Source organism: Diadema setosum, chromosome 22, assembly GCF_964275005.1.
Source record: "Diadema setosum chromosome 22, eeDiaSeto1, whole genome shotgun sequence".
NCBI classification, from domain to species: domain Eukaryota; kingdom Metazoa; phylum Echinodermata; class Echinoidea; order Diadematoida; family Diadematidae; genus Diadema; species Diadema setosum.
This window is the reverse complement of record NC_092706.1, coordinates 17,387,730-17,415,597: the sequence shown is the minus strand read 5'-3', so window position 1 is coordinate 17,415,597 and position 27,868 is coordinate 17,387,730. Positions and strand designations below refer to the sequence as shown.

General features: G+C 38.0%; 1 protein-coding gene across 1 annotated transcript; it reads left to right on the top strand.

The window, feature by feature from the left end:
* The first annotated feature begins 14,781 nt into the window (after nt 1–14,781).
* LOC140245587 (vacuolar protein-sorting-associated protein 25-like) lies at nt 14,782–26,690 on the top strand. The gene is made up of 6 exons (XM_072325151.1): nt 14,782–14,840; nt 18,057–18,202; nt 19,499–19,552; nt 19,966–20,054; nt 22,383–22,458; nt 24,023–26,690. Exons 1-6 carry the CDS (start codon nt 14,791–14,793, stop codon nt 24,133–24,135), a joined length of 528 nt encoding a protein of 175 aa, XP_072181252.1. The 5' UTR covers nt 14,782–14,790; the 3' UTR covers nt 24,136–26,690.
* Nucleotides 26,691–27,868: the final 1,178 nt, after the last annotated feature.

The following is a 27,868-nucleotide window of genomic DNA, read 5'->3' as shown; positions in this document are numbered from 1 at the left end:
AGATATCATGCGCAGTATGCTTCCACTACATTCAACTCCTCACGTTTTGAGCTTACTTTAATGCATTCAATTATAAAGTCTTATCTTTTCGAATTTATCTGTAAATATATATATCAAAGAAATGCACAATTCATGGCTGCATGGAGCATCGCATCACAATGTTTATAGCAGTGTAAAAAAAAGTGTTATAACGGATGCTAAAAGGGCTCGATCAAAATGTAGCTTCATATTTCACTTGTTCTTGTACTGCGTAACATCTTTCCACGAGTCAAGAGCTTGTAAGATACTAATAAAGTAATAGCAGTCTTCATCGCTTTTGACATTATTATCCGATTAGCCTTAAAGGGGATGGCTAGTAACCGATCAGTGGGAATCAGTGGGAATGCTGAGGGATGATTGTTCCAATCCTTGTGGGATTCATTTAAGAGTTCATTATATATCTACTGTTGTGTGAAAATTATTTGCTTCAGAACGGTCTCATATTCAAGTAATGTGCAGATTAATGCCCCGTCACTGACCAGGCACGCTAACCTGGAAACATTAAACTGCACATTACTTGAATAATGAGACCATTCTGAAGCAAATAATTTTCACACAACAATAGATATACAATGTACTCTTAAATGAATCCCACAAGGATTGGAACAATCATCCTCCAGCATTCCCACTGATTCCCACTGATCAGTTAGTAGCCATCCCCTTTAAACATTAAGCTCTGATATAATCAAATTTCATTCCTCAATCTCGTAGAATTGATACCATAACATTATGGTATTGGCTATACTAAGTGCTGTGTAAAGTAAATGATATTCTGAATGCGAAATACGTTCTTATATTAAAATATTTGGTCTGATACGTAATATACAATACATAATTTACAAATACGCAAAAAAAAAAAGCATCCCGAAGAACGGCACAAAAAGGAAATTCTGTGAAATGCTGATCTGTGAGGAGACTCTGTGTCACAGTGGATGAGACCATGCACGAACTACCAATTCTGAGGTCCCTGGTCCGACTCCCCTTTTGCTGCGGTTTATTGTCTCTTATATAGGCACTTTTTATAACTCATTGCACACCATCGGATGACACTGAATGCCGTTGGCCTTGTGCATGGCTATTTGCTTTATAAGCATTCATTGCTTCCGGTCACGTAAAACAAATCAATTCAAATCAAAATCAAGCATAAATGACATCCAGGAAATTAAGAAAACCGTAAGGTTGTGATCATTGAATCTTGGGACTGTTTTCGAACACGACTTTTAATTACTATTTTGGTTATGTAGTTGTGAAGATTCTCCTCTTTTGTGCAAGGTTAGAATGAAATTCATCACTATTTAGGCGATATTTCAGGTGACTTTATTTTTACATGATATGAATACATAAATACGTTTATAGTAAAGATAAAGGTTCGGGATATTTATGACATCGATCCCATCACAAATCAACGTCACAGAATGCTAATACTGCTTTGCTTTTTCCAACAGGTACAGCAGCCTTTGCACAATGGGCGAGAAGGAAGGAACATCAAACTTGACATCACTCCAAAATGTCGTCAAGGGAATGCGAAATAACTTGGTGAGATTAAAAATAATCATGTTTCGATGTCACTATGCATATCAAAGCCCTCTTATGCCTCCTTTCGCTGAAGTATGACAAATTCGATTTAAGTCATGCTGCGTGGGTAAAATTTGCTCAAGGATGAAAAATCCTTTTGCATTACAGGCCTACATTACTAGCACACTGATAACTAGTGGTTTTTCTCGTAACTACAACGAATATGATATTGTCTCATACAAAGCACTTCCGCTAACATTTGTGATGCAGGTGCATAGTTGACTGGTGTTCATTCAAACTTTGTGTGCGTCTGTCATGTCTAATGTCTGTTTTTTGTGGGTGGGCGTTTGCAGTCTTTGTCTATCTGTTCTTCAGATGACACACTTGGGGACGTTAATGCAGTGAACAATGTTCAGTTAACTCCCGTATTTACAAATAAAGGCTAGAGAGAAAGCGAAAAATATATAAAATGCACCATCGCACTCAATGGGACGTACTCCTGTGCTAAATCATGTCCGGGTGTGTCCGGGTGTGTTTTCTTTTGCAAAATAATACCCCCCCTCTCCCCCCCCCCCCCCATTCATATCTAAAGGAACATAAGGGCAGGAATATCTTGAGTATAGCTTATGTCAATTACCATACAAAATCTGTATCAATTTAATACTGACATGAAAATGAAGTTCAAAGTGAGTTCGAGGATTCTAAAGCATCTGAACTTTTAGATCAATGGAAATGAAAATACTGGGATGATGTTTTTTTATGCCTCCGCCACGAAGTGGTGCCGGAGGCATTATGTTTTCGGGTTGTCCGTCCGTCCGTCCGTCCTTCCGTCCGTCCGTCCTTCCGTCCGTCCGTAATGAATTTTGTGGACAAGGTAACTATCGAAACCTGTTGAGGTATCCTAATGAAACTTGGCATGTATGTGTATTAGGGGGTGAAGTTGTGCCTATCAACTTTTGGGTGCACATGCTCAAGGTCAAAGGTCAAAAGGTCAAGGTCAAATACATAAAATTTCACTATTTCCACCATATCTATTGAATGCCTGAAGATATTTTCTTGAAACTTAGTGTATACATGTTTTACCCAATTAAGATTCTCTGTTGAAAGTTTGGGTCATGAGGTCAAAGGTCGAAGGTCAAAAGGTCAGGGTCAAATACATAAAATTTCACTATTTCCATCATATCTATTGAATGCCTGAAGAGATTTTCTTGAAACTTAGTGTATACATGTATTACCCAATTAAGATTCTCTGGTGAAAGTTTGGGTCATGAGGTCAGAGGTCAAGTAAAAATATTAAAACTTCTTTTTTTTCTCCGTACCTTGGAAAATTGTTCAAGGTATCTTCATGGAACATAGTATTTACATGTACTGACTGAAAGTGATTATCTAGAGAATGTAGGGTTCATGGGGTCAAAGGTCAGGGGTCAAAGGTCAAGTGCAAGACTTCAAAATGTTACTATTACCCTCATATTTATGCAATGCCAGCAGGGTTATTTTTTTACACTTGGTGTATGCGTGTGTAACCTAATAGAAATTCTCTGGAAAGTTTTTTTTTTCTCTTTTTGCCTTAAAGGTCAAAAGGTCAAAGATCAAGTGAAAGTGCAGAACTAACTTTTTCCTCCATATCTCGGAAGTGGCTCAAGTTACCTTGAAACTTAGTACATATTATGCATGTTCTACCTGAAAGTAATTATCTTATGAATTTTAGGGTCAAGGGCCAGATGAAAATGGTAACAATTTACTGTTCAATTCAGAAATTGCACTTTTTCTCCACACCTGTACCTTGAAAATTACTCAATGCCTAAATGTATGAATGGGTCAAAGTCAAGTTAAAGTCCTTAAATCCCTAGATACATGCTCTCCTATTCATCCAATTAAACCTACGTCAAGGAAGGTGAACATTCAACACATTTGTGACAAACTTGTCATTCCAATATTTTGCCAATTTTGTGAAAATGTAATCACACAGTGTCCACATGTACTATCTAGACCTATTGGGAAAATCATGCATTATGGCGGAGGCATACCAGTCGCCAAAGCGACATTTCTAGTCAATCTTTCTCTTGCATCAGTGAATGCAAATTAGCACATCTTTTGTATTATACTCTAGATAGTTAACGAAAAATATGTAAGAAGTACGTAAGATATTGCTGTCGGTTATTGATGGTAAATCAGGTCAAAACTAATACATTTCATTGGAGAAACATTTTTTGATAGAAGCAGGCAAACTACATTTTCAAGTGTAATACAAGAGGTTTGCGCGCCTTAAATATCTGTCAATGAAGGGGACATAGTTAATTATTGTTCACATTCATGTCATTAAAGTGATAGTAATTCGAAATCAACTGTATATCATAATGCGTTTAATGTCCAGAGAATGTTGAATGATAAAGCAACAAGCAAAATATATCGATGGATTTTATTTATCGATATTTCGTTATCAAAAGACATTATTTTTTTTAATCGTCGACAAGACAATAGTTTGATTAGATTTGCCAAAACTACCACCTCTTCATACTATGATTTGTATGATGTATATTACAGACTTTTTCCACTTTGCTTTTTTTCAAAGGATGATATCAAGTCTGAGCATCAACGAATCAAAAAAGAACTGACTGAAATCCAGGCTTCATTTGCAATCCTAAGACAGTTTGCTGGACAGTCTACAGTTCACCACAAGTCGAGACGAGTCAGCGGTCTTCATGCTTTAGCTTCTCTGAGTGAAGAAAGTCCAGTGTTACCTTCCGATGTTAACAGTCACTCACGAAGTAGTTCCATAGCGCTGTTAGAGCCTCCGTGGTCTGACAACGACGATGATACCATTTGTAACTTCTTTAATGAGATTGGGGATGGGAACAGAAAGTCACTCGACGAGGTTGCTTTCTACAGGCAGTTCTTCCCTCTAAGCTCCGAAACAGAACGACTTAAGGACTTTACAACACAAGACGAAAATGACATCATTGATGTCATCCTCTTTCCGCCATCGAGGCCAAAGTCCATGTCATTGCAAGAGATTTATCAGATGGCCAATGGATTTGACGATAACCGTTCTCTAAATCGGAAAGCATCTTTATTCGACAGCACCATCTTTGATCGAGGCGCGCTACTGCCAAGGCGCCAGTCACTGAGTGTGAGAAGAAGTGGAAAGTCTCAGCACATGAGAGAAGATATGGTAACTGCTCTATGAATTCTAAGTCGAACTGATGACAAAATGATGGCCTAATTGAAATCAAGGGGGAAGAGAAACACGTTTTTTTTAATGATAAAAGGGATGGATGTCAAAAGACATCTCCTTTAAAATCACCTTTGTGAAGCACAGCAAGGTTGCTCGTTTCTTCATGGATTAAGCCCACATTGCCGTAGACCTCGACGACGTATATCACAGAGTGGCTTGATGTCTCACACTGTAAACAATATTCATTCACAATAGCCAATTATCGAATCATACGTATAGTTGTATAGTGCAGCATCGAATGATTTGCGATGATTTAGAGTATCCTGTCTTTTGAATTTTGACCCTTAACATGCTTAATTTACTGTTCAATTATTGATTGTATTATCTCTTTCTCTCTCTCTCTCTCTCTCTCTCTCTTTTATTCCGAAATTTCTATTCCCATCACTACGGAGGAACAATTCTGTCCGTAAAATGTTTGTGTTTGGTTTTCTTTTTCATGAATAGTCATCTATCATCCATGCTTCTGTCTGCTGCGACACCTGCGAGGAAGGCAACGCACGTGTTTGCAACTGACTAACAGACGATATATTTCAAATATCTAAGGAAGCACATTACATATCAAAACATATACTGCTTAGGCGTCACATGTCGTCAGAGGCGCATGGTATACTTTACAAATCAGAGCTCGAATTTGCTGTTTAGATGAATTAAGTTTGCTGTATCATAAACATGTTTGTATATATGCACTGCGATCAAACTGTTGATGTCATCATTTATTTCCGCAGCGCTTCCAAGAAGTAGGTCTGATATTTGCTGCAGCTGGTCATAGCATATTATGTTTGAACAACAGGAATGAAACTTCACTGTGTGATTAAGTTTACCTTGTTATGGCTGCTCGAAGCAAGTTTGCTGGTTTATACCATGATGTGGTGTCATTCAATTGAATTATAGATACTTAAGTTTAGCACTTCCATTTCTCAAGAAGAGAGAAATTTTGAGAATGATCAATGCCAACAGTATCTGTAGTTACAAACTCACATACATGGTATACCTTGTAAATGTGTTCTGCAATCTTTGTGGAAGGGGGATGGAGTTAAGAATGATGGGATACAATATTTTACGAACAGTTTATACACTGTATAATACTTTGCTTTGACATTGTGTTGTTGCTTGTCAAGAAGATCGGGAAAGACGCAGTCTTATATGAATTTCCTGTTCTACAGTAAAGTTACAGCTGCAATCCCTCCTAAATGCCATGCCTTTTGTGAATACCGACAAAGTGTTTCGATCGTTTTCATGCTTTGATGTGATAATAACCTGGAGATAACAAGTTAACTATGGAACAATTTATTAATCGAACGAAAGAACAAATCATCGTGAGAGCATGGAGAGTGAGCGAACAAATAAATGACTGAGTGAGCCAATGAATGAACACTAAATTAAAAATGAAAGAATACTTATTATAACTAGAGAAGCACTCTGAGAGCGCAGACCTCCGCCAAGCATGCAGCTCATTTGCACCATCTTGTTCTTCCATAGAGATATCAGTGATTTCCACCCATACGTAGTCATTGTGTGCTGAAAGTTGCCCGATTTCCCAATATAGAAGCATTTGTTACGTCACAAGCCCTCAGCTGCACGGCGCGCCTCGCCCTAGCAGAAATTATACAACACATGTATGGAATCTTGCCATCTGATTGGATAAATGCTGGTCACATGACATTCAGAGGAATCGGTTATCCAACGCTCACACTCAATGGCAGTGCAATAGTCGACTATTGAACGGTACAAGCGAGCCGGCAGTGCAATAGACCCTAGGACACACTGAACTTGTGTATCGTACAGCTAGCTGGCATTGATGCATACGCGCACCCGTAGGGTTTGCGCTGCGCCAGCACGCAACAACCGTTTATGTGTACCATACCACCACCGGTCACCTACGCACGTCGCACGGCCATGCCACTACGTTATCATGGCTACGTAGACCTACCTCTTTTCACCCGAGCTTTGTTCTCGTCTCTGATGAGGATCTCAGCGCATTGCTAATCATGAGTGAAATGCAGCAGCAAATACTAAGAAGGTGATCAAATACAGTATGCTTTAAATAGAGGTAAGCAAACTCTCTAGACCTAGCTATATAGGGTTTCGTTAGATCTTTTTCAAGACCTAACTAGGGGGCCTACCAGAGATCGAGCCAGTGGCAGTACGCTAGTTGGCCTAACGTTAGGCGTAGGCTTTCGCATACGTAGTTCTCGATCTACCTATTTAGGGTTAAAACATATCTATTTGTGGTCCAAACATGTAGGCCATGCCTAAATATTTCGATATCATGTGTTGTATAAAACAAATATTCAATGTTTATCATTCGTGCGACGGTACCGAATATTACATTCGGTACAAGTTTAACCGTTCTATTCAACTCCGCTTCGCGTCGTTGAATAGAACGGTTAAACTTGCACGCTCATGTAATATTCGGAACCGTCGCACTCATAAACATTGAATATTTGTATACTAGAGCACGCACTCTAGGGCGCACATACATGCAAACCTCAAATACGCGCAGCCTGAACTCCCAAGTTCATTGACCCTACCTGCCAAAATTTCAAAAATCCTTCATAAATTTCCCAAATATTCTCGGATCACTACCAAAAGTGAATCATTTGTTACTTGTGTCATTCTCAACCTTTCCTGCAAGTTTCATCCAAATCCGTTAACTACTTTTTGAGTTATTTCGCACACGGACAAACTAACTAACGAACTAGCGAACCAACGGTAACGAAAACGTAACCTCCTCCTTTGGCGGAGGTAACTAGAAAAGCACTTTGAGGGCGCAGACCTCCGCCAAGCATGTAGCTCATTTCCACCACTGATCTTGTTCTTCTATAGAGATATTAGTGGTTTCCACCCATTCGTACTTATAGTTATAGCATTGTGTGCTGAAAGTCGCCCGATTTCCCAATATACTCTAGAAACCTTTGTTACGTCATAACCCTCAGCTGCACGGCGCGCCTCGCCCCAGCAGAAACTAGAGCACGCACTTTAGTGCGCGCATGCAAACCTCAAATACACGCAGCTTGAACGCCCAAGTTCATTGACCCTACCTGCCAAAATATCAAAAATCCTTCATAAATTCCCCCCCAAATTCTCGGATCACTACCAAAAGTTAATCGTTTGTTACTTGTGTCATTCTCAGCTTTTCCTGCAAGTTTCATTCAAATCCGTTAACTACTTTTTGAGTTATTTTACACACGGACAAACTAAGTAGAGAAGCACTCTGAGAGCGCAGACCTCCGCCAAGCATGCAGCTCATTTCCACTACTGATCTTGTTCTTCCATAGAGATATCAATGATATCCACCCATTGGTACGTAGGCCTACTTACCGCATTGTGTGCTGAAAGTCGCCCGATTTCCCAAGCACTAGCTCTGAGAGCGCAGACCTCCGCCAAGCATGCAGCTCATTTCCACCACTGATCTTGTTCTTCCATAGAGATATCAGTGATTTCCACCCATACGTACTTACATTATTGTGTGCTGAAAGTTGCCCGATTTCCCAATATATAAGCCTTTGTTACGTCACAAACCCTCAGCTGCACGGCGCGCCTCGCCCTAGCAGAAACTAGAGCACGCACTTTAGGGCGCGCATGCAAACCTCAAATACGCGCAGCCTGAACTCCCAAGTTCATTGACCCTACCTGCCAAAATGTCAAAAATCCTTCATGAATTCCCCAAAATTCTCGGATCACTACCAAAAGTGAATCATTTGTTACTTGTGTCATTCTCAACCTTTCCTGCAAGTTTCATCCAAAGCCGTTAACTACTTTTTGAGTTATTTCGCACACGGACAAACTAACTAACGAACTAGCGAACCAACGGTAACGAAAACGTAACCTCCTCCCTTGGCGGAGGTAACTAGAAAGGCACTCAGAGCGCAGACCTCCGCCAAGCACGCAGCTCATTTCCACCACTTATCTTGTTCTTCCATAGAGATATCAGTGATTTCCACCCATACGTGATTATAGTATTGTGTGCAGAAAGTTGCCCGATTTCCCAATATATAAGCCTTTGTTACGTCATAAATCCTCAGCTGCACGGCGCGCCGCCTCGCCATAGCAGAAAGTAGAGCACGCACTTTAGGGCGCGCATGCAAACCTCAAATACGCGCAGCCTTAACTCCCAAGTTCATTGACCCTACCTGCCAAAATATCAAAAATCCTTCATAAATTCCCCCTAAATTCTCGGATCACTACCAAAAGTTAATCGTTTGTTACTTGTGTCATTCTCAACCTTTCCTACAACTTTCCGAAAAGAATTAAGTTCAATTCATGTGTATTTACATACACTCCCCTCTCCTTTGTCACAAAAGAATAAACGGTATAAATAGGGCCTTGTATATTGTAAAAGAGACAGATGTACAACAAAAGAGAAACATTATAGGGCTTTTTACACTTGTAAATTTTTGCTTAGCCCCGGACTATCGGTGGGGCTAAGGGGGGGCCTTAGCCCCACCGATAGTACGGGACTATCCTTAGCCCACTTTCTGTTTACACTCGTTTTTGCCAAAGTGGGCTAGCCCCACCGATAGTACGGTACTATCTGGCCCTGCAAAATAGCAGGGGTTAGCACCGCAATTGCGGTGCCAAGCAAGTGAGTGTAAACAGAACGAAAAAATAATCCTGGGCTAAGCGACGGAGACGAAGTGCGACCCTCACTGACCAATCAGAAACGAGGTAATCAAGTGCTGCCGGTGCGTGCGTGTACGTGTACAGTACACATCGTAATTATGACATGTGGTTTGGAAAGTCCGGGGCTAAGAAAGACGAGTGTAAAAAGGTCAGTTTTCTCCTTAGCCCCGGACAAGAGATAGTACGGGACTAATTGGCGAGTGTAAAAAGCTGAAAAAATTGGTACGGGACTAACGATAGTCCTGGGTCAGAGAAAGTCCGGGGTTAAGAAACACAAGTGTAAAAAGCCCTTATGATACACCATAATAACGAAACACCATAATAAATTACGTAGGAGAACAAAAATTAATCAACTTCTCAAGCATATATCGGTCGGCTATTGCCTCCAGTCATGAAGCTTTTCAGAATTGCTCCTCCTTTTTGGGAGGGGACCTCCCCTTTCGCTTGCTCCAGCCTTTAAAGCCTTCCTGCAGTCTTGCGAGCTCTCTCCAAGACATTATCCCAACCCCTGCACCGAGCCCCCTTGTACGTATAGGCCCTAGCTACAATTTGACAATCATAACGCCCTGCACCCGGATCGTATAATAGATTGGACAACTATGGCGTGCCCCTTGTTCCTAATGATGTCTGTATGGAATGATAATGATAATAATAAGGCTAAGCAACATAATAGTAATAATGATGATGATAACAATTATGATAATGATAATAATAGTAATAGTAATAAGATTAAAAATAAAGATAATAATAATAATAGTAATAATAATAATACTTTCATTATTATTACTATTATTATTATTGTAATAATAATAATAATAATAATAATAATAATAATAATAATATCTATTATTATTATTATTATTATTATTATTATTATTATTATTATTATTATTATTATAACAATTATTATTATTATAACAATAAGAAAGAATGAAGGTAATTTTACTGGTCACTGGGCTTGGGCACAACCCCACATTTTTATCTTTGTTTTAGACTATATAAAGTTCGACGGTGTCTGAACTGTATATGCCTGACAATTTGATTGGCAAGTGACAATGGACAGCAACATTCAATTTTAACAACTATATGATGTATGATTTTAAAACTACTGTACACGGACTCACAGAGGAACCATTGGCTGAAGAGAGTGGCCAGTGGTGAAATAGAATAAACTGAACTGATCTCAACTCAACTTAGAAAAAAAAGAAATGTTTGAGGCACTCGGAATTAATTAAAGTTGGTGCTCATCCAAGTCTGATATTTTCCCATGGTGTGTCATAAAATAATATCTTCATCCACGATGAGCTTTATATAGTGTGACCAGCGGGGGAAAAAGGGGGATTGTGTTTGAAGCTGCTTACAACTATGCTAAACTGCCATGAAATTATGTCACATCATGTTAATCAATTGTGGTGCCTAATCAGCTGACAAGAAAAAACAAGAAAAAACGTCCTCATATTTTTTTTTCTACGAATTATGATGCCCAATTAGGTGACAAGCAAAAAACAAAAACAAAAACAAAAGAAAAACAAATTTGATTGTGTTGCCTAATCGTCCTCGCATTTTTTGCTACAGTTTGTAATGGTTCCCGATGAGCTGACAAGCAAAAAAAAAAAAAAAAAAAAAAAAAGAGAAAAGAAAAGAAAGAAAAAAAGTCCTCAAATTTTATGCTCCCTAAGCTAACCTTTGGCACTCAATCAGTGAATCAAAACAAAAACTCATCAGTTGCGCCCTCCTCGGGATCCGCCACTGATAATGATTAATTAATTAGTGCCAAATAAACTCACGATTATAACAGCTGAAATAATGATAATAATAATGATAATAGTAATAATAATAATAATAATAATAATAATGATAAAAATAATAATAATAATGATAATGATAATGATAAAGATGAAGATAGAGGTGATTTTTCTCTTATCATCTCATTCCATTAATATCATCCCATTGTAATGGTACAGACAGCCATCAAAAACGAAAAAACAAAACAGAACAGAACAAAACTTACCAAGCTTGGAATATTCGGGACACTGACGATCTACTACTATATAGCTCAGTACGAGTTATTACGACCATGGACCTATGTAGGTTCGTGTTACGACTAACGTAAAGGCCCGGTCCCACTGGCCGACGGACACAAAGCGTATGCAGAAAGGACACAGCGGACGAGCAAAATTTCGGGGATATGGCTTCATCCGCTTTCATCCGCTCCAGAAATTGACAAAATTGGCGAGAATTGGCGGTAACAGAACGGAAATAGAACGGACGTGGGTAGTATGTAGCGGGGTGTTAAACGGATGTTCATCGGAAACCTAGCGGATGAAAGCGGATGGAAGGGGGTGACAGCTCCGAAGGAGTTACCGGAGATAATTGCGAAACGAACGCATAGCAGAAAAAGCGGATGCAGAGTGGATGCAGAGCGGATGCAGAGCGGATGCAGGGGGATGCTTTCGAAATGCTTTGTATACGATATGCATATACGCTTACATCCTTTCTATTAACGTGCTATTAACGATGTATAGACGTTCCACGTACCATATCTTTCCTCCCTCTTTCCGTTTTTAGCTGCAGCGGATGTGAGTTGCGAGGATGCCCAGAGGATGCAGAGAGGATGCAGCGGACGTTTAAGGGATGCCGCACGGACATACAACGTTTGTTGCTCGTATGTCGCGGATGTACATCGTACACAGCGGAAAGTTCATCCGTTCTAAAAGTTTTAAGCAGCTTAAAACTATTTGCGCGGATGAAATCACAGTGGACGGATGCTCGATGGATAGGTATATCTAGAGCGGATGAAACACGTATGCAATGGGTACACAGCGGATTCGTAGCGTTTTCCAACGGATGGCAAGATTTTTTGTACGCTTTACATCCTCTTTGCATCCGTAAGTGCAGTGGGACCGGGCCTTTAGCTCTCTGGTTTCAAAAGGTCAACGAGGCGAGGAGGTCGATGGTAAAATCAGGGAGGTGAGACAATCACCTCCCTTGTAAAATTCACGGGAAAGGCGGTCGCCATTTTAGGATGCAAACCTCCGGGTGATCGATAGAGGGCGTATTTCTGCCTCCGTTTCATTTCATGGGGCATACAGGATAAAAGATGAATTCAGGACCTTATTATGGCATATAGAAGTAGAATTCCTGCCTAATTATGAAATAGAATTGAAGAATAATGTTTTTAACTTTCCAATCTATAATTCTTCAATGTTCGCCGGCTAATTTATGACCGTATGCAAGCCTACTTGTGTCCTATAAGCCAAGTAGACGTGCTTATAGTACAGAATGACGTGGGGAGCTCATAATCATATCGAGGGCACTTTGTCCCCCCCCCCCCTCCTCTCTCTCTCTCTCTCTCTCCTTCTGATCCCTTCTCTCTCTTTCTTCATCTTATTCTCCTCCTCCTCCTCCTTCTTCTTCTTCTTCTTCAATTTCTTCTTCTCCTCTTCCTCCCCCTCCTCCTCTTCCTCCTCCTCTTCCTTCTTCTCTTTCTTCCACCTTCAGACACATAGTTTGGGCCGTGGACAGAATTTCAGTTCCGTCATTCATGTTTTCAAGTCGCCCGTGTTTTTTTTTTTTTTTTCACATAAAGACTAATTATCCCCATGATGAAACATATTCCGTGGACAAAATAAAACAGATCCGTAATGAAGTTTTTATGAATGGTTCAAAACTGGTAAGAGCAGACTTTTTTCACTTTTGTATTTTTTGCCAAGTTGACGTATGAATCAGCCATCAGCATGCGAAAGTGTTGTCTTTTATATTCCTTGTGCCTATGCAACTGACTTGCTCTGACCTATATGAACCAGGTTCAGCATCATCCTTCTTGGATTTGTGTTGCGGAATATGTCAGTTATGTCTTTTAGGATGTGCTCTTGGTGAAATGATATGGAAATTTTGAAATGAAATTAGTATAGTACCATTTTTTATCGGTTGTCTATAAATGAAAATATTTTGAAGAATAAGAGTCCAGAAATAAAATGAAGTCTGTGATTGTTCGGTGATTTTCTCATCTACAGATCAAAATTTGTTTGAAACTTTTGATCATGCACACAATGAGTCGAAACGGTCAGAAGGTGTGGTATGGGAATACCCCTTCCAACACAAGAAAGCTTTTGCATTATTTTGTTATTGAAATTCAAATCTGGGTACACGCTTTTCATGGAAAGTAAATAGATGTGAATGTGTGTACACGTATAGTGGTAGAGTAGTTAAACGTCCTTTACGCCTTGTTTTGTAAAAATTTTTATTTATATCTGTTATTTTCACATGTACATGTACATTATCACTTATATTTTTGTATTCATCTATTGTAAATATGTTTGTACTCTCATACCCCGAGAGGAGGTCGATATAGAGTCAATAAAATCTTACAAATCTTACAAATCTTTCGAAACACACAATAAAATATTTTCAATCAAAAATGAGAAAAATTATTCTATTGATAAGATATGAAGAGGTAAATAATTGTACATCTGTCACCTCTTATCATGCGTCTTCACCATGTGAGTCTATGGGGTGGATGTATAGCGGTCACTGTAATTTTAAAACCTGCAGTTTGAATGGAGTGTATATGGTGATATATATTACGATCTCAGAGGTATAATATTCTCACAATAGGATCACGAGAAATGCAACCAGTAAAAAGAAGAGTATAATCTGTAATTGTTTCACGGTTTTTTACTGATCAAAATCATCTTAAAATCCATCATCTGATTCTTGGGGGAAAAAAGGATTTGAAAACCCTTCCAGACCAGTCCTCCCGCCAGTAAATGAGACGTCCATGGTTCCTATATACCTGACTCGCTCTCTCAGTCGTTTCTTTGAGTCAAGATTTTCAGCTGTAACGCCGATGAAAGGGGAAACGGGGGAGAAGGGAGAATACCCGGGGAGAGGGAGAGAGAAGAGAGAGGAAGGGAGAGGGAGAGAGAGAGGGGGAGAGGGAGACTTAAGAAGCGCTTTGTGAGTACGTTTTAGTTACGCCTGCACATACTTTTATTAGTTAGCTCGAACTTTCAGGAACAACAATTTGGAACAAAAAGGCATTTCTTCAATTTTATATCATACTTAAGTAGAAATTTTGCTTCTGTATGATATAACAAGGTCCTACATACATCTGAAACCTTGTATGCCCCGTAAAAAGAAGAAAATGAAAGGGAGGCAGAATTTTCTCCATAATCTAGTTATACGGCCACGTGATATACGCTCCGGAAGATCCAGCGGTTTGCATCCTAGAATGGCCGCCGTTGGACTCCATTGCATACTACGCTCGTTTACGTGTAAAATCGGGAGAGTGTTCCCTCTTAGCGCACTGCGTGCGCTCTATACTCTTTGGTGCGCACTGCGTGCGCTTGTATACTCTTCACTTTGATTGGAATGCAATGGGGAATTTCGAGTGGCCGTGGCAGTACGAATTTCCACCATTTTTCACGTAAGATCAGTTTTATTCCGCTTATTTCAATCAGATTTAAGAATTTTTATATCTAAATCCCCCTGATACCGTTCGTTCATTTTACTTTTGAGGTCAGATTCCAAGCTTTAGTCAGAATACTGGTAGAATCAACAGTCCCATATGTATTATTTTGTGTCAGTTGCACCAACTTTCTCTCAACTTTTAGAACTAAATAAGTTTAAAATTTAATACCCCTTTCCCGCTGAAGGAAATCTTCCCCGAGTGCACCCGGGTGCACCCGGGGAACCCCGCAGTATGAAACGAAACTCGGTCGAAACCTAGGGGAAGCCTAGGTGAAATACCGATTAAATTTTGGGCAATTTTTACCCTAGAAACGTCCTGGGTAAACACCGATGCCGATATGATTCAATGGGAAACCACCGCGACCGGTGGTTCATGAGCTGGAATCGGCCACGGTGGTGCGAGCAGAAAACACGTCTAGATGTCTAGGGAAAAGTTGCAAACAAAATTCACCGAGAGCATTGTCTTAGGTGTGAAAAGACGGCACTGAAAATTTCACCGGAGGTTCCCCGGTGAATTCACCTGGGAATCCAACGGCGGTTCACCGAGAGTGGCATCAGGAAAGGGGTATTAGTCTAAGCCTTTTTTTATAGACCTCTACTCCGAATTATAAGGAGCAGGGTGGATCAAATCCACCTTGATAGACAGACATTGCAAGGCAGGGATAGCTTCATCTCGCTTTGTCATAGTTATTAACATCTTTCTTATTTTTGTCTTTTGTGTAAAAGTAAAACTGTTTAATGACAATGTTGCTGGATCTCCTTCAGTCCTTGTATTGGCTTTCTGATGTCCCTTGTTAAGGAATTCCACAATTTAACTCCTATTTAGGAATAGGCAAGAGATTGAAAGTTGACACACCAGTAAGCACTAGTAAACTGTTTTACAAGTCTACATATTTGTACCTCTTGTTGCATACATTGACAATATTCTACTCTATATGGTAAATTGCCTTTCAACAAATCCAACATACAATTTGTATGTAGAAGTTACGTTATGTTTGAATGGAATATCAATCGAGTAGAAAACACCATGACCTGCAGTTTTCTGAAAAGTTTTTTTTTTTTTAACTTGTCCGTAATGGATGACATGTGATTGTCTAGTTTTTTAGTACAATTTAAACCAGACAACATGAAGTTCCACACTCTTCAATTCCATATGCATGTACCAGTATACATATAAACACATACAATATGTAACATGTGGCTGAATGAAAGACTTGGTTATAAAGCAAAATGAGAATATGCTGCCTGGTGAATATAAGATTTATTCTAATGGCTCTCTTTCTTCAGACCTCAGAGTTTAAGTGATATAGGAGATAGAAGAAGTAACAGTCTATAGTGATTAACATCAGACATGTAAGAATTGGTTTGACATTATCTTATAGTATCTACCTATATAAAGAAAATTATCTGGAATCAATCACTTGTTATAGATACGAACCTCAATAAGAGCATAAAAGGTTGAAGAAAACTCACTGTTTCCTTAGTCCAAGAAATCACAATGCTTGCTTATTAGGAAGTGAATGTTGCTTTAAAAAACAAACAAACAAACTTTTAGTAACATTACATTCTTTTAAAATTCACCGGTAGTTGTATGATTGCAGGCAACTAAAATCCTGTGTGTGTACAGGTTGTGTATGTGTGTGTGCTTGTGTGTATTTTGTCATGAGCCTCATTCTGTTTTCATTACATGTACATGAAATAAAACTTGAAAAGTGCTTATAGTATGAGACCGTGCACCTCAAAACAAACAAAAAGTCGCACCACTTGATTTTACGTGAGGACTCAAAAAAGGTGAAATGGTTCAACCGAGTCAATCGAGTCGATATTTGATGCATCACGCGTTACCCCGGGGTATCATAGTACCCCGGGTTACTGCGTTGTGTAGCGCCACCTCACGTCCACTCGAGGACAGCCAGAGAAAAATGCATGCACTGTGTGTGCGTGTACATAGTCATTCCCATGCCACTGCATGTTATACTATGCGTGCATGGCACGCTGTGATACCACTAGCGTGTGCTTCAGTGCAGTGCAGTGCAGTGGCTAGCGTGCACTAGCTCCAGCACCAAAATAATTTCTTCTTTTTGGCACCCAGGGTACAACCTTATTAAAAAAATAAATAATTCAACAAAATGGCTGATTTTTATTTGGTACACCGGGATACCATTTATGTCATCATTTTCTGAAAGAGCTATCCTCCTATGTTATTCTTCAGTTTGGGAGAGTGTGTCTTTAGCAGTTTTTCTACATCGCTTTTTGGAGGAAGAGTAGAATGATCAGGTTTGTCTTAGAGGCTGCTTTTCATGTCTTGAAATCCTTTGCACACTTTTCACTTTCAAGTCTGATAACTTTCGAAAGGATTATGCTACTGCTTTGAAAGTTAGCATTAATCATAGGCAGAATATGCTGATAGAACATGCTTAATTTCAGTTTAATCTGATAATCCCTTCATTGTTGTTGCTCCAGTGGTTTACATCCTGTGTTTTGTCCCATTCATGGCACAGCTAGCACGGCTTGGTAAAGATTAAGCGCTTGAATAGACCGTGTTCTTCAGAGCCTCTTTTTTCAGTTCACACTTTTCAAGAGTGTTCGCTTTCTTCCCAATAGTTAGGTAGGTTAGGGGAGTCCATTTGTATTGAGTTATACATCATTTTAAAGCTTAGAGTCTGCTCTTTCAGAATCTGCCCTTAACTGAAAATCCATTTCTGGCGACTTTTTGTTGGTTTTGTGGTACAGGGTCACATATATACATGTTATCTCAACCTGACTGTAGTGAGTTTTCAAAGATAGATGCATGCAGGTAAATTGATTGAGCAACCTATTGGCAACCAGTACTGGTTTCTGTTGTCAGACTTACTGTAATGTCTAGTGGAGCCCCAAATGGAAGATGACACTTCTGTTTATGTAAGAAATGAATACTAATGATCCTTCCCTTCATCTTGTACAACTGTAGGCATTAAATCCATTTGATTATTGTGCTGAAGTCACCTTGTTGTGTAAGGTGCTCTGACATCTACAAGCCATCTATTTATCATTTACATACTGTATAGATAGGCAGGCATTTAAAAACCAGACTGCACTCTTTTTGTCTCTTAATTTAACAATTTCTGTAATGACTCGCCACATTTCTTCTCTGTTTTTATAGATATTTTTAATATACTATTCATTCCTGCAGATTACAGCCCAATCTAGAAGTGAGGAAGAAGCAGCTTCAAGCATGGTGTGATCTTTTGCTTGCATACCACAAACATCACAGGATATACACACTAGATGTCAAAGAGGCGGCATCTTCTCCTCTCTTCAGTAATGCCAAGTTGAACAGTATCCTTTTATGTGATGTTATAGCCTGCCTTGTAGAAAATGCAGCATGCTTACTTCCTTTGTAGAAAGTAGGAACCAGTGTAGCTATTCGATATGCTGATGTTGTGATATACATTATAGTCAACTTTATGAACTTGTTTGAGTTTGCATTGAAGGTCAATTACAAAAAATGTAGTTGTTTCTCTGGTCAGTGTGGAAACAGTTCTTTTGATGAAGACTAATAGTTCCTGCATATAAAATTGACAGACAGAACTGTCACATTTTTGTCTGTCCGTGTGAAATGCATTACCCACTAAGTATAGAAATTGTATAAAACACAGTGTTCAATAGAATTTTAGTGCTGTTATCACCTTTTCTAAGCAATATTATACCATTCAGTTAAAAAAAAGCAAATTTTCAATGCGCATTCATTATTTGACCTTCATATGTTATTTCATAGATGTCTGTACAACGTTACATATGTTACACCAAAAATTTTTATATTGAGAAAAATTTTACAAAATTGCTTCTTTTAACCCGTTGAGGAGAAGCTGATTTTGATTTAGCATGCATTTCCCATTGACACCTGCCCGAGTATACTGGCGACTTGTCTTCAAAGTGTCTTGAACAATTTTGGAGCAGTTATCTCTCATTAAAGTATTTGAACAGATTGTATTGTATTGGGGGTAATGCACATTGGAAACAGAAAATAACCCAACATCCCTGAAATGTACCCTTTTTACAGTGGAAATGCCCCCTGAAAGTCTGAAAGCCATCATTGCTAGGTTATTGCAGTGCAACAACATCAGATGACCAGGATGAGAGTTTTCTTTTTGATATCATGTCAAATGACACAAAGAAATCTGGTGGAGATTTGTTTGTAGGTCATTTGGAGATTGTAAGGCTATGACATTATCACATCATCATATTTCATGTTTAATGAAGTTACTTTTGCAGTTCTGGCTTAGATGAAAGGTTTAACATTAATTATGTTTGTTTCATTTTTATTTTGTTTATCAGAGCCAACTTGAACTTGGTATGGAATAGCACTATGATGCGTGTATAATGTAATCTTAGAAGGCTTCCTTTAAAAATCCTTCAGATTCTTATCAAATCATCATCTAAATCTGGTATGTCTTATTAGATGACCATGACTCAAATTGCAAGTCAAAATACCAGTAGAAATATATTGCAGTGATTTAAAAAAAAAAATGATCATGTCTATTCTGAGACCTCAACTGTGATTGGAAGATTAAGATTGTTGTGCATCTTTCATGTAGTTTTGCAATAGTAAGTGTCCTTAACTTCATCTCTTAGGGAAGCTGTCAACAGAAGGAATACAGGCTGTGCTCGAAGACTTGAGGGTAAAAGGTTAGTGTGCTCAAATAAATGAATAATGCAAGAAGACCCAAGAAGAAGGATCTGCCCCTTAATCCATAATTGTAACCTTTTTGCATCATTTTTAGTAGTTGTTGACATCACATTATTGATAGTTTCAATCCAGATGATGAATGCCAATTGCTTCAGATCTTAGACACATCAAATTGGCATTGCAACCAAATAAGAAATTAAACTGCTTAACTCCGAAATTAATGTGACTTTTAACCAATGATAAGCTATAATGATTCAGCTAATGAAACTGAAGCATTGTTGTACATTAAATGACATACAACAGTACATGTACATGTAATATAGCACATAATCATAATCTACACACATAATTATTACAGAAAATATGTATGCAAGTATATTATTTCCTATTTCATGCTTTGTTGCCTATGTAGGAAATATTGAATGGACAGATAAGGGGAGAGCAAGATGTCTTGTTATGTGGCGAACACCAGAGGAATGGGGAAATCTTATATACAGATGGGTAAGTAAGCACAGCATATATCCAGAGCCATGACCAGTAGCTATTTTTGTACATTCACTGTTGGGAAAGTATGTGATCTCTCATTGAAACAAGGTTAGATCGAATGAAAATCCACTTTTGGTTTGGTAAATCATTTGGTTCTAATTAACTTTACATGTTAAACTGGGGGAATTTGAAGTTTCTTTTGTTGTGATGTAAATTTCAGGGAAAAAAGCAGCAGCAACAACAACAACACAGAAAAAGAAAGAAAAATTTGTGCAGATAAAACGGACAATTTCAGGTCCTGAACCAAATGGCAAGTAAAATCACCTGCTGTGTCAAGACCAGCAAACTGCTGTTGGGATAGCCACTCTCTGTACTTGTTTTCATTATATCGTGTGTGCTTGCAGTAAATGAAAGCACCTCACACATGCAGCTACTGTGTATTCCACATTCTCTCAGCTCCCAGCTCTGATTGGTTTGGAGGATGAAAGTGATATGGGTTTGTCAGTTACCTGGGAGATGTCACTGTTTGTATTAAAAAGTTTGAGGGACTTGGAACTGCCCTAACCTGGCACTGTTCTTTGAGGGATAAGAATGTGGATGCTTTCCATCTGTACCTGTTTGTTTTGTATTCGTTAACTGAAACTTTGGTCATATCATCAAATCAGAAACTCAGAAAAGTGATGCATAATTCACAAGCCAAGCATAGGGTACAGTGACCACTGACATTTCTCTACACTTCTAAGAAGTCATTGCATAGTTTTCTTTTTCTTTTCTTTCTTTTTTGCCCCTGTTTAATTTGCTTCCTTTACTTACCATTACTTTATGCCTACAGCTCTATTTTGTAATGTGTGAGTGAGAAATGTAAACATGATGGGTATGGAATGTGTTATCATAGGAAATGAAAGACAGGTCCAGTGTGAGATATAACTATTTTCAAATACAGAAAAAAAATAGCAATGATATTGTGCTGTATTATGTATGTAACCCCATCATAGCAGAACATCTCTCACAGTGTACATGTATGGCTGTGTTCCACGTGTACTGATACGAGTGTCTAGATATATCACAAGATAAAGTAGCCAAACCAGTGACCTTGTTATAATGGGATTTCCCTATACTGTACTTTCATCAGATTCCTGAAGGTGTTGAAAAAAAAGGGATTTCCTTTATTTCAGTAATCAAACTCACCTCTCTTCTTGCCCATGCCACCACCCCCTCCACACCCTCCACCACCCCATTATGGCCTTAGCAGTATATTGAAATCAAGAGAGGTGATTGGCTGAGGACATGTGGTAAAACCTATCACTGCAAGTTATCAATAAGATAAGTCTTTAAAGTGAACGGTCCATGAACTAAATGACATACAAAATGAAAAGTGCTAGTTGCAATTAAAAGTATGCTCATGGTATTCCACCTTATGTTTGTAACTTTTAATAACCCGTTGAGGACAAGCTGATTTTGCTATAACACGCATTTCCCATGGACACCTGTCCAAATATAGTCAGGACTAGTCTTCTACGGGTTAAAAGTAGTGTCCCATCAGAGGTGAGTAAACAGGAACATGACATGTACATGTTCAAGGTTTAAAGTGAAGTGAGTGTTCCTGTGTCTGTAACTGACATTTAATAAAGTCTTTCATCCCTCATACACATAAACATGTACTTGATACAGGCAAATGAAGCTGCTCATTTGTTTTCAACCATTTTACGACATTTAAAGGGAATGCAAACCCAAAGAGCAATGTGGATTGAGTGAAAGCATTAACATTAGTAGAACACATCAGTGAAAGTTTGAGGAAAATCGGACAGTCGATGCAAAAGTTAGGAATTTTTAAAGTTTTGGTGTTGAAACCGCTGGATGAGGAGACTACTAGAGGTTATGACGTATGAGTGGACAACAATATAAAGAGAATTCCACAAAAATTCACTTTTCTAGCATAATGAAAGAGCACTGGACTAAACCGCTTTCAGAAAGCAGGGGGAATAATTACTACCCCTAACATATGTCAGTATCAAGTTGATGGAATGTGTAATTTTCATGAAAAATGAATTTTTATTGAATTCCCTTTATATTTTCTCTTTATTGTAGTCCACTCATACGTCATATCGTCTAGTAGTCTCCTTACCCAGCAGTTCCAAAACCAAAACTTTAAAAATTCATAACTTTTGCATCGATTGCCAGATTTTCCTCAAACTTTCACTGATGTGTTCTAGTAATGTAACTACTTTCACTCAATCCACATTGCTCTTTGGGTTTGCGTTCCCTTTAAACAAAATTAAATCATATCTTTTGTATTGTCACCTTTGCATTTCACTGCAGTAATCTTATTTATGTTTACCATAGGCCAGTAACAATGGAATGACCAACACAGTGTGCACGTTATACGAATTGACAAGTGGCGAAGACACAGCAAAGGAAGGTTAGTACTACAAGGTGTTGTGATATACTCAATAGCAACAGTGCTGATGCTACAAGACTGTGTATGTCTGGACACATGCCATCCCTATGTATGAATGTGGTGCAGAATATGATGAGATTTACTGTATAAGCTGTTATTTTCGCGAGGGTTTAATTTTCGCGAATTTCGCGAATCCCAATTGGACCGCGATTTTAACAACACGCGAAAATGTCACCATAAGCATTTAGAAGTGCAATCTAGTCAACCATTTTCCTCCTAATCGTAGTGGTACTTTATACAACCATGTGATTTTGTTACCTGCCCAACATCCCACCGTGTAGCTCTTGTAGATATCTTTAAAATATCTTGAAACAAGTTTTTAGAATTCTTTATATTGTGTTCTGCAGCTTAACACTCACAGATATTGCACTGTTACTGTCACCTCGTCATGCCCTGCACGAGGTCATGTTCTGACATTTAAGCGAGGAGTGCACTGTCTTACAGAGTGTGTCAAGGTATCTTCCATTGAAGCCACAAAAGGATTTCTGCCTTAGTGAAAGTTAGTAAGTTCTCACACCAAACTACAATGTATAAAGAACAAATATACATTAAAGGGGAAATCCAGTCCAAATAAACGTTAGTCTGATAAAAAAGAGTAACATCTTACAAGTTTAATGGTAAAAATTTGACTGAAATAGGATGAAAAATAAGGAAGTAATGACATTTTGAATTTTTGCCATTTTCTGCAAACAGTTCTTGTACAGTGGATATGAATATGCAAATGAGTGAGCTAACCATGTCATAGCCTCACAAATGTCCACTGATCATGTACACAAAAAAAAATGACAAAAAGTCAATATTTCTGTCATTGAATTCTGAAACATGATGTTATTCCTGGTTGAATAACTTCAGATAGTGATCAAGATACTGTATAAGCTGTTATTTTTGAGAGGGTTTGATTTTCGTGAATTTTGCGAATAACAGTTGGATCGTGAATTTAACAACACACGAAAAATGTCTGCATGCACTATGTTAATAGAGCATTAACGTAAGCTCGGGGTCGATTCACGAAAACAACATTGCGCAAAAATGTCTATGACCTCGTTATTCGCGAAAATATCTTTACGCGAAAATAACAGCGTATACAGTATACCAAGATTTGAGCCTCAGGCATAATTGTGTTTGAATGAAAAACTGAAAACTTCAAAATTTTATGTACAAAATATATGCAAGTTGTGAGGGGATGACATGCTTACTTTGCCATTTGCATATTCATATTGACTGTTTAAGAACTTTCTTCTCCTGAAATAGCGAGACTTCAAAATGTCAGAACTTCCTTATCTTTCAACCGATTTCAATCAAAATTATACCGGTGAACTTGTAATATTCTACTCTTTCTTATCAGACTAACTTATATTTGGACTGGATTTCCCCTTTAAGTAGGGCCTACATCTCCAAATTGGAATGTTACCAAATTGAAGCTTGCATGGCAGTCCCAAGAGCTGCACTGTGACGTAGAGTTGAGTGTAATACAGTCATCCTTTTAGCATGTGATGGATGTACCCCTTTTTTTTAATTGATCCAGAGTTCTATGGCTTAGAAGACTGGCTGCTGAAGAGAGCGCTAAAATGTTTGGAACGTCAGCGAAAGGCAGAGATGATAGCGTTTGACACGAATGAAGGAGTCAAGTTCTTCTGATTCATTCCTTTGTTTCTGAGGCATGCTGGACTGCCTTTCAAGAAGCTTCATGAGCACAGAGGGACTTCAAGTTTGAATGACTAATGTGGAAGGGCCATCTAAACCCTTGAAGACATGTGGCTAACTTTGCATAATACCACATGACCAGTATGTGCCAGGGAGATTCAGTGTTGGATTTTGTGGCATGATTTTTTTTTTTCTATCCAGAGTTAAGAGGTGATTTTAAGTTCTTGTAAGTGTACTCTCACATGAGGCATATGTATGCTTCCACAACTATCGGTCATTCATTGATATAACCTCTCAATAAGCGATTATGCTCATGTGCAATCTCTACCACTTTTGAAGTTGTTTCTTGTAGTCCATATCATGTAAAGTCTAATTTTCCAATCAAATAAAGCAGAGTTAGTGGAGATGAAAAACAAAAAACAAACAAGCTTTCAAATATTGTATTATAATTATCTTTCCTGTTCATTTTAGATTTCTCAGCTTAAGGTGAATGGAACAAACTGTTTATTATTATTATTATTATTGTTATTTATTCGGCAATTCAACGTACAATACAAGCAGACATAAAATACAAACAGAAAATGGTATTACATGATATAAAAACTGTGGTGATTCCAGGTTTAGACTGTACATCATTTCACAGTGATAATGCTTTCAAAGTTGTGACTTTCTTTTCATGGTAGTATGGAAGGTTACCAACAGTATGTTGGTAAATTTGCTTTGTCCTAGGAATCAGTAAATATGCTAGTAATATTTGAGATCCAGAGAAGCATATTCAAATTAATTCTCACTGGATAAATTTCTAAATTTAAGGTAACTGCAACTCTCAGATAAATGGTTATAGACATCATGGAATACTGGTCCAGAAGGAGAATTTTTTTTTGAAACAATGTTGTTAGTTCAATCTCTCCCCAAGGTTGCTAAAGCAACTAGAGGTTATCATCCATGGGCATTGATCAAAACATGAAATGACAAGTTATAAGGGTGATTTTTTTGAAATTGCTACATATTAATCTAGATATGATTTCTGTGATAGCTTTCATGGAAAACCCAATGCGAGACTTGTGAGGTAATGACATCATGTCCTCATTCACTTTGTACACTGACGTTATGATTTTTATCACAGTGTAGTGACAACATACTAGAAATTGTATGTAACTTTACAAATTCATCACATTCTTATTCCTTGTTTGATTGTAATGCCACTCTTCCCATTCTGTTTCTTTGATTGTCCTTCATATGTTATGTTAACTTCGTCAGATAAAAGTAGAATCTCACCTCAAGTTTGGCTGAGAATAATTGACATGGTATAGCTATTAGAAGATCGTATATGACTTTATGTTGTTTCCTGCCCAAAACCACATCTTTCCAGCAGTTCCATTCTCTGCACTACAGTCAGTTTCATATATAAGGTATTGAGAAAGTACATAAGAAAATAGTTTCATAGGCCTGGTCAAGGATAGGCATGGTTTAAACATCCTCCCCCCCCCCCCCCTTCATTGCTCTCTAATTATTGATATCTTAGTCCTTGCTGAAAGTCAGTTCAATCTTTCAGTAAGATGTTACATCAAGTGGATTATTTGGTCACTTTAATTGTCTGGATTCTGGCTTTCCATTGTATTTTGTTTATTTCCCCCATCTTATTTTGAATGAACCATTGAGCAATGTCACTTTCTTTGATTGAAAGAATATGGTAGCTTATTTGCACATCATGGCAACACCCATGTCAATATTTTTTCAAAACTTATTTGACACCTTGAAACAGCACATACATTTTGCTCATTAGTTCTGTGATATGTCATCACCTAGAATGTGTATGCAGTGTGATTCCTTGGTATATCTGTGAACATCGAAGTACTCTATGGCACTATTGATGCACATTATATCAATATGTATACAAGTTAATGCAGATGTATGTGTCATGGGTTTCTGTTCTCAGTTATATGACTTTATCAATTCAGTATGAAACATGCCCAATTTTTCAGCCTTCCTTGCATATTTTTGGGAACCCTTTGTGTCATTACATCCTCAGCGGACTAGTATTAATCATGGATCAGGTCAAAAGTAGGGAGCAGCCATGTTTTGAATGAAATGACACAACTCTCTAATATCAATGAATATGACAGATAACAACACAGAGTATTCAGAAATCCAGGCTATCAATACATTGTAATTTGACACAAAATACTGCATGTCTAAGTGGTTGAATTATTGGGATGTATATTTCATCATGGAGCACTAAATCACATGGATTGCATGTAGACATAACCAGAATGTGTCTCTCAGTCTTTGATGACTCATTTATTAAGGGGTATACAGTAGAGCAGCAATGTGGTCATATATGAAGGCCAAAGGCTATTGTTGATATTGTCAGCCTCTACACTAAACTTCCTCTTGTACTTTTTATCAGGAAGACTTTGCAGGCAATTTGTTGTTGTACGCGTAGCAAGTAGTCAGTGTGAGTAAAACATTGAAAGAGCCTTTTTTATTGTATATTATAGTATGCAATTGCTACAAAGACCACACACACACACACACACACACACACACACACACACACACACACAACAATAAAGTTCTTTGTGTACAGTCCACACCATTGCAAGTGTAATGGATATACATTACACATGAAAATATCCCCAGGCAAATTGGAGAGAATTCCCCAACAGAGCATTTGATACAGTGCTCATTTGTAGGACATAACATTTATTCTCTACTTCAAATAAGTTATTCGTGAGGTTAGGTTTGTCCACTTGTATCTTTCCTCTACATTATTCTGTAAATCTAGGTGAATAAATGCATGATGATTTGTATAATATAAACATGCAATAAACAGACTGTAATACTGCAGTTTATTGTGTTTGATTATTATGATACCGATTATTGTTAATGTAGAAATATATGTTATGCCCATCATCTCCACTGGGTCACCATTTGCAATATAGTGAAGCCTTTAATGGATTAATCAGAATAAGTAAACAAACTAATCTCATTTCCCATATTGTCTTACCACAACTTCACTATCCTTAACACTCTTCATTACAATGGTCATACATTTATGCTTTACTGAGATAAATATATGTGCACTGTCTATATTTTTACATATTTTTGTAATGGATAATACCTTTTCCTAAACTGTATTCCATATCTTCCTTGTTTTATATCTATATCTGTTTTTCAATTAACAATAACTTTGTAATGTAAGCACTTTTCTACACATATCTGCTTACCAAGATGCCTGTAGGTACATGTACAAATGAAAGCAGAATCATAGTTTTTCTATGGCTGTTACCATGTGGATTTGGATAGGTGTATGTACATGTTTGTGTGCGTGTTTCTGTGCATTGAATATACACTACATTGTGGGGTGAAGGATGGGGAAGTTGATGACCTATTATAACCATATTAATACCACCTGAACATGCTGGCAAAAAGATACAAGAAAGAGAAGGGAATTTCACAGAAGCAAAAAAGTGAGACTTTGCTTCCTTGTTTTTGTGTAGGCCTACATTGTGATTTAATTTATTCCATTACGTGCAGACAGATTTTCATTGCTTTCCACGCAACTAACTCTGTATTCTGTCTTCTCTTTTTTTCTACCTTTTTTCCAAAATCTCTGATATCGGTAATTGTCCCCTTATGTACAAAGATATTTGGAAACACATGCCATATTTAAAATACTGATTTGAAGCAAAATTCATACAAACAAGGGTTGCAATTGGTACTG

Coding starts and splice junctions, on each gene's coding strand:
- LOC140245587 (XM_072325151.1), top strand. CDS start 14,791: ATGGGGAATTTCGAGTGGCCGTGGCAGTACGAATTTCCACCATTTTTC. Junction 14,841..18,056: donor GAATTTCCACCATTTTTCAC/GTAAGATCAGTT, acceptor TCATTCCTGCAG/ATTACAGCCCAATCTAGAAG. Junction 22,459..24,022: donor CGAAGACACAGCAAAGGAAG/GTTAGTACTACA, acceptor TAATTGATCCAG/AGTTCTATGGCTTAGAAGAC.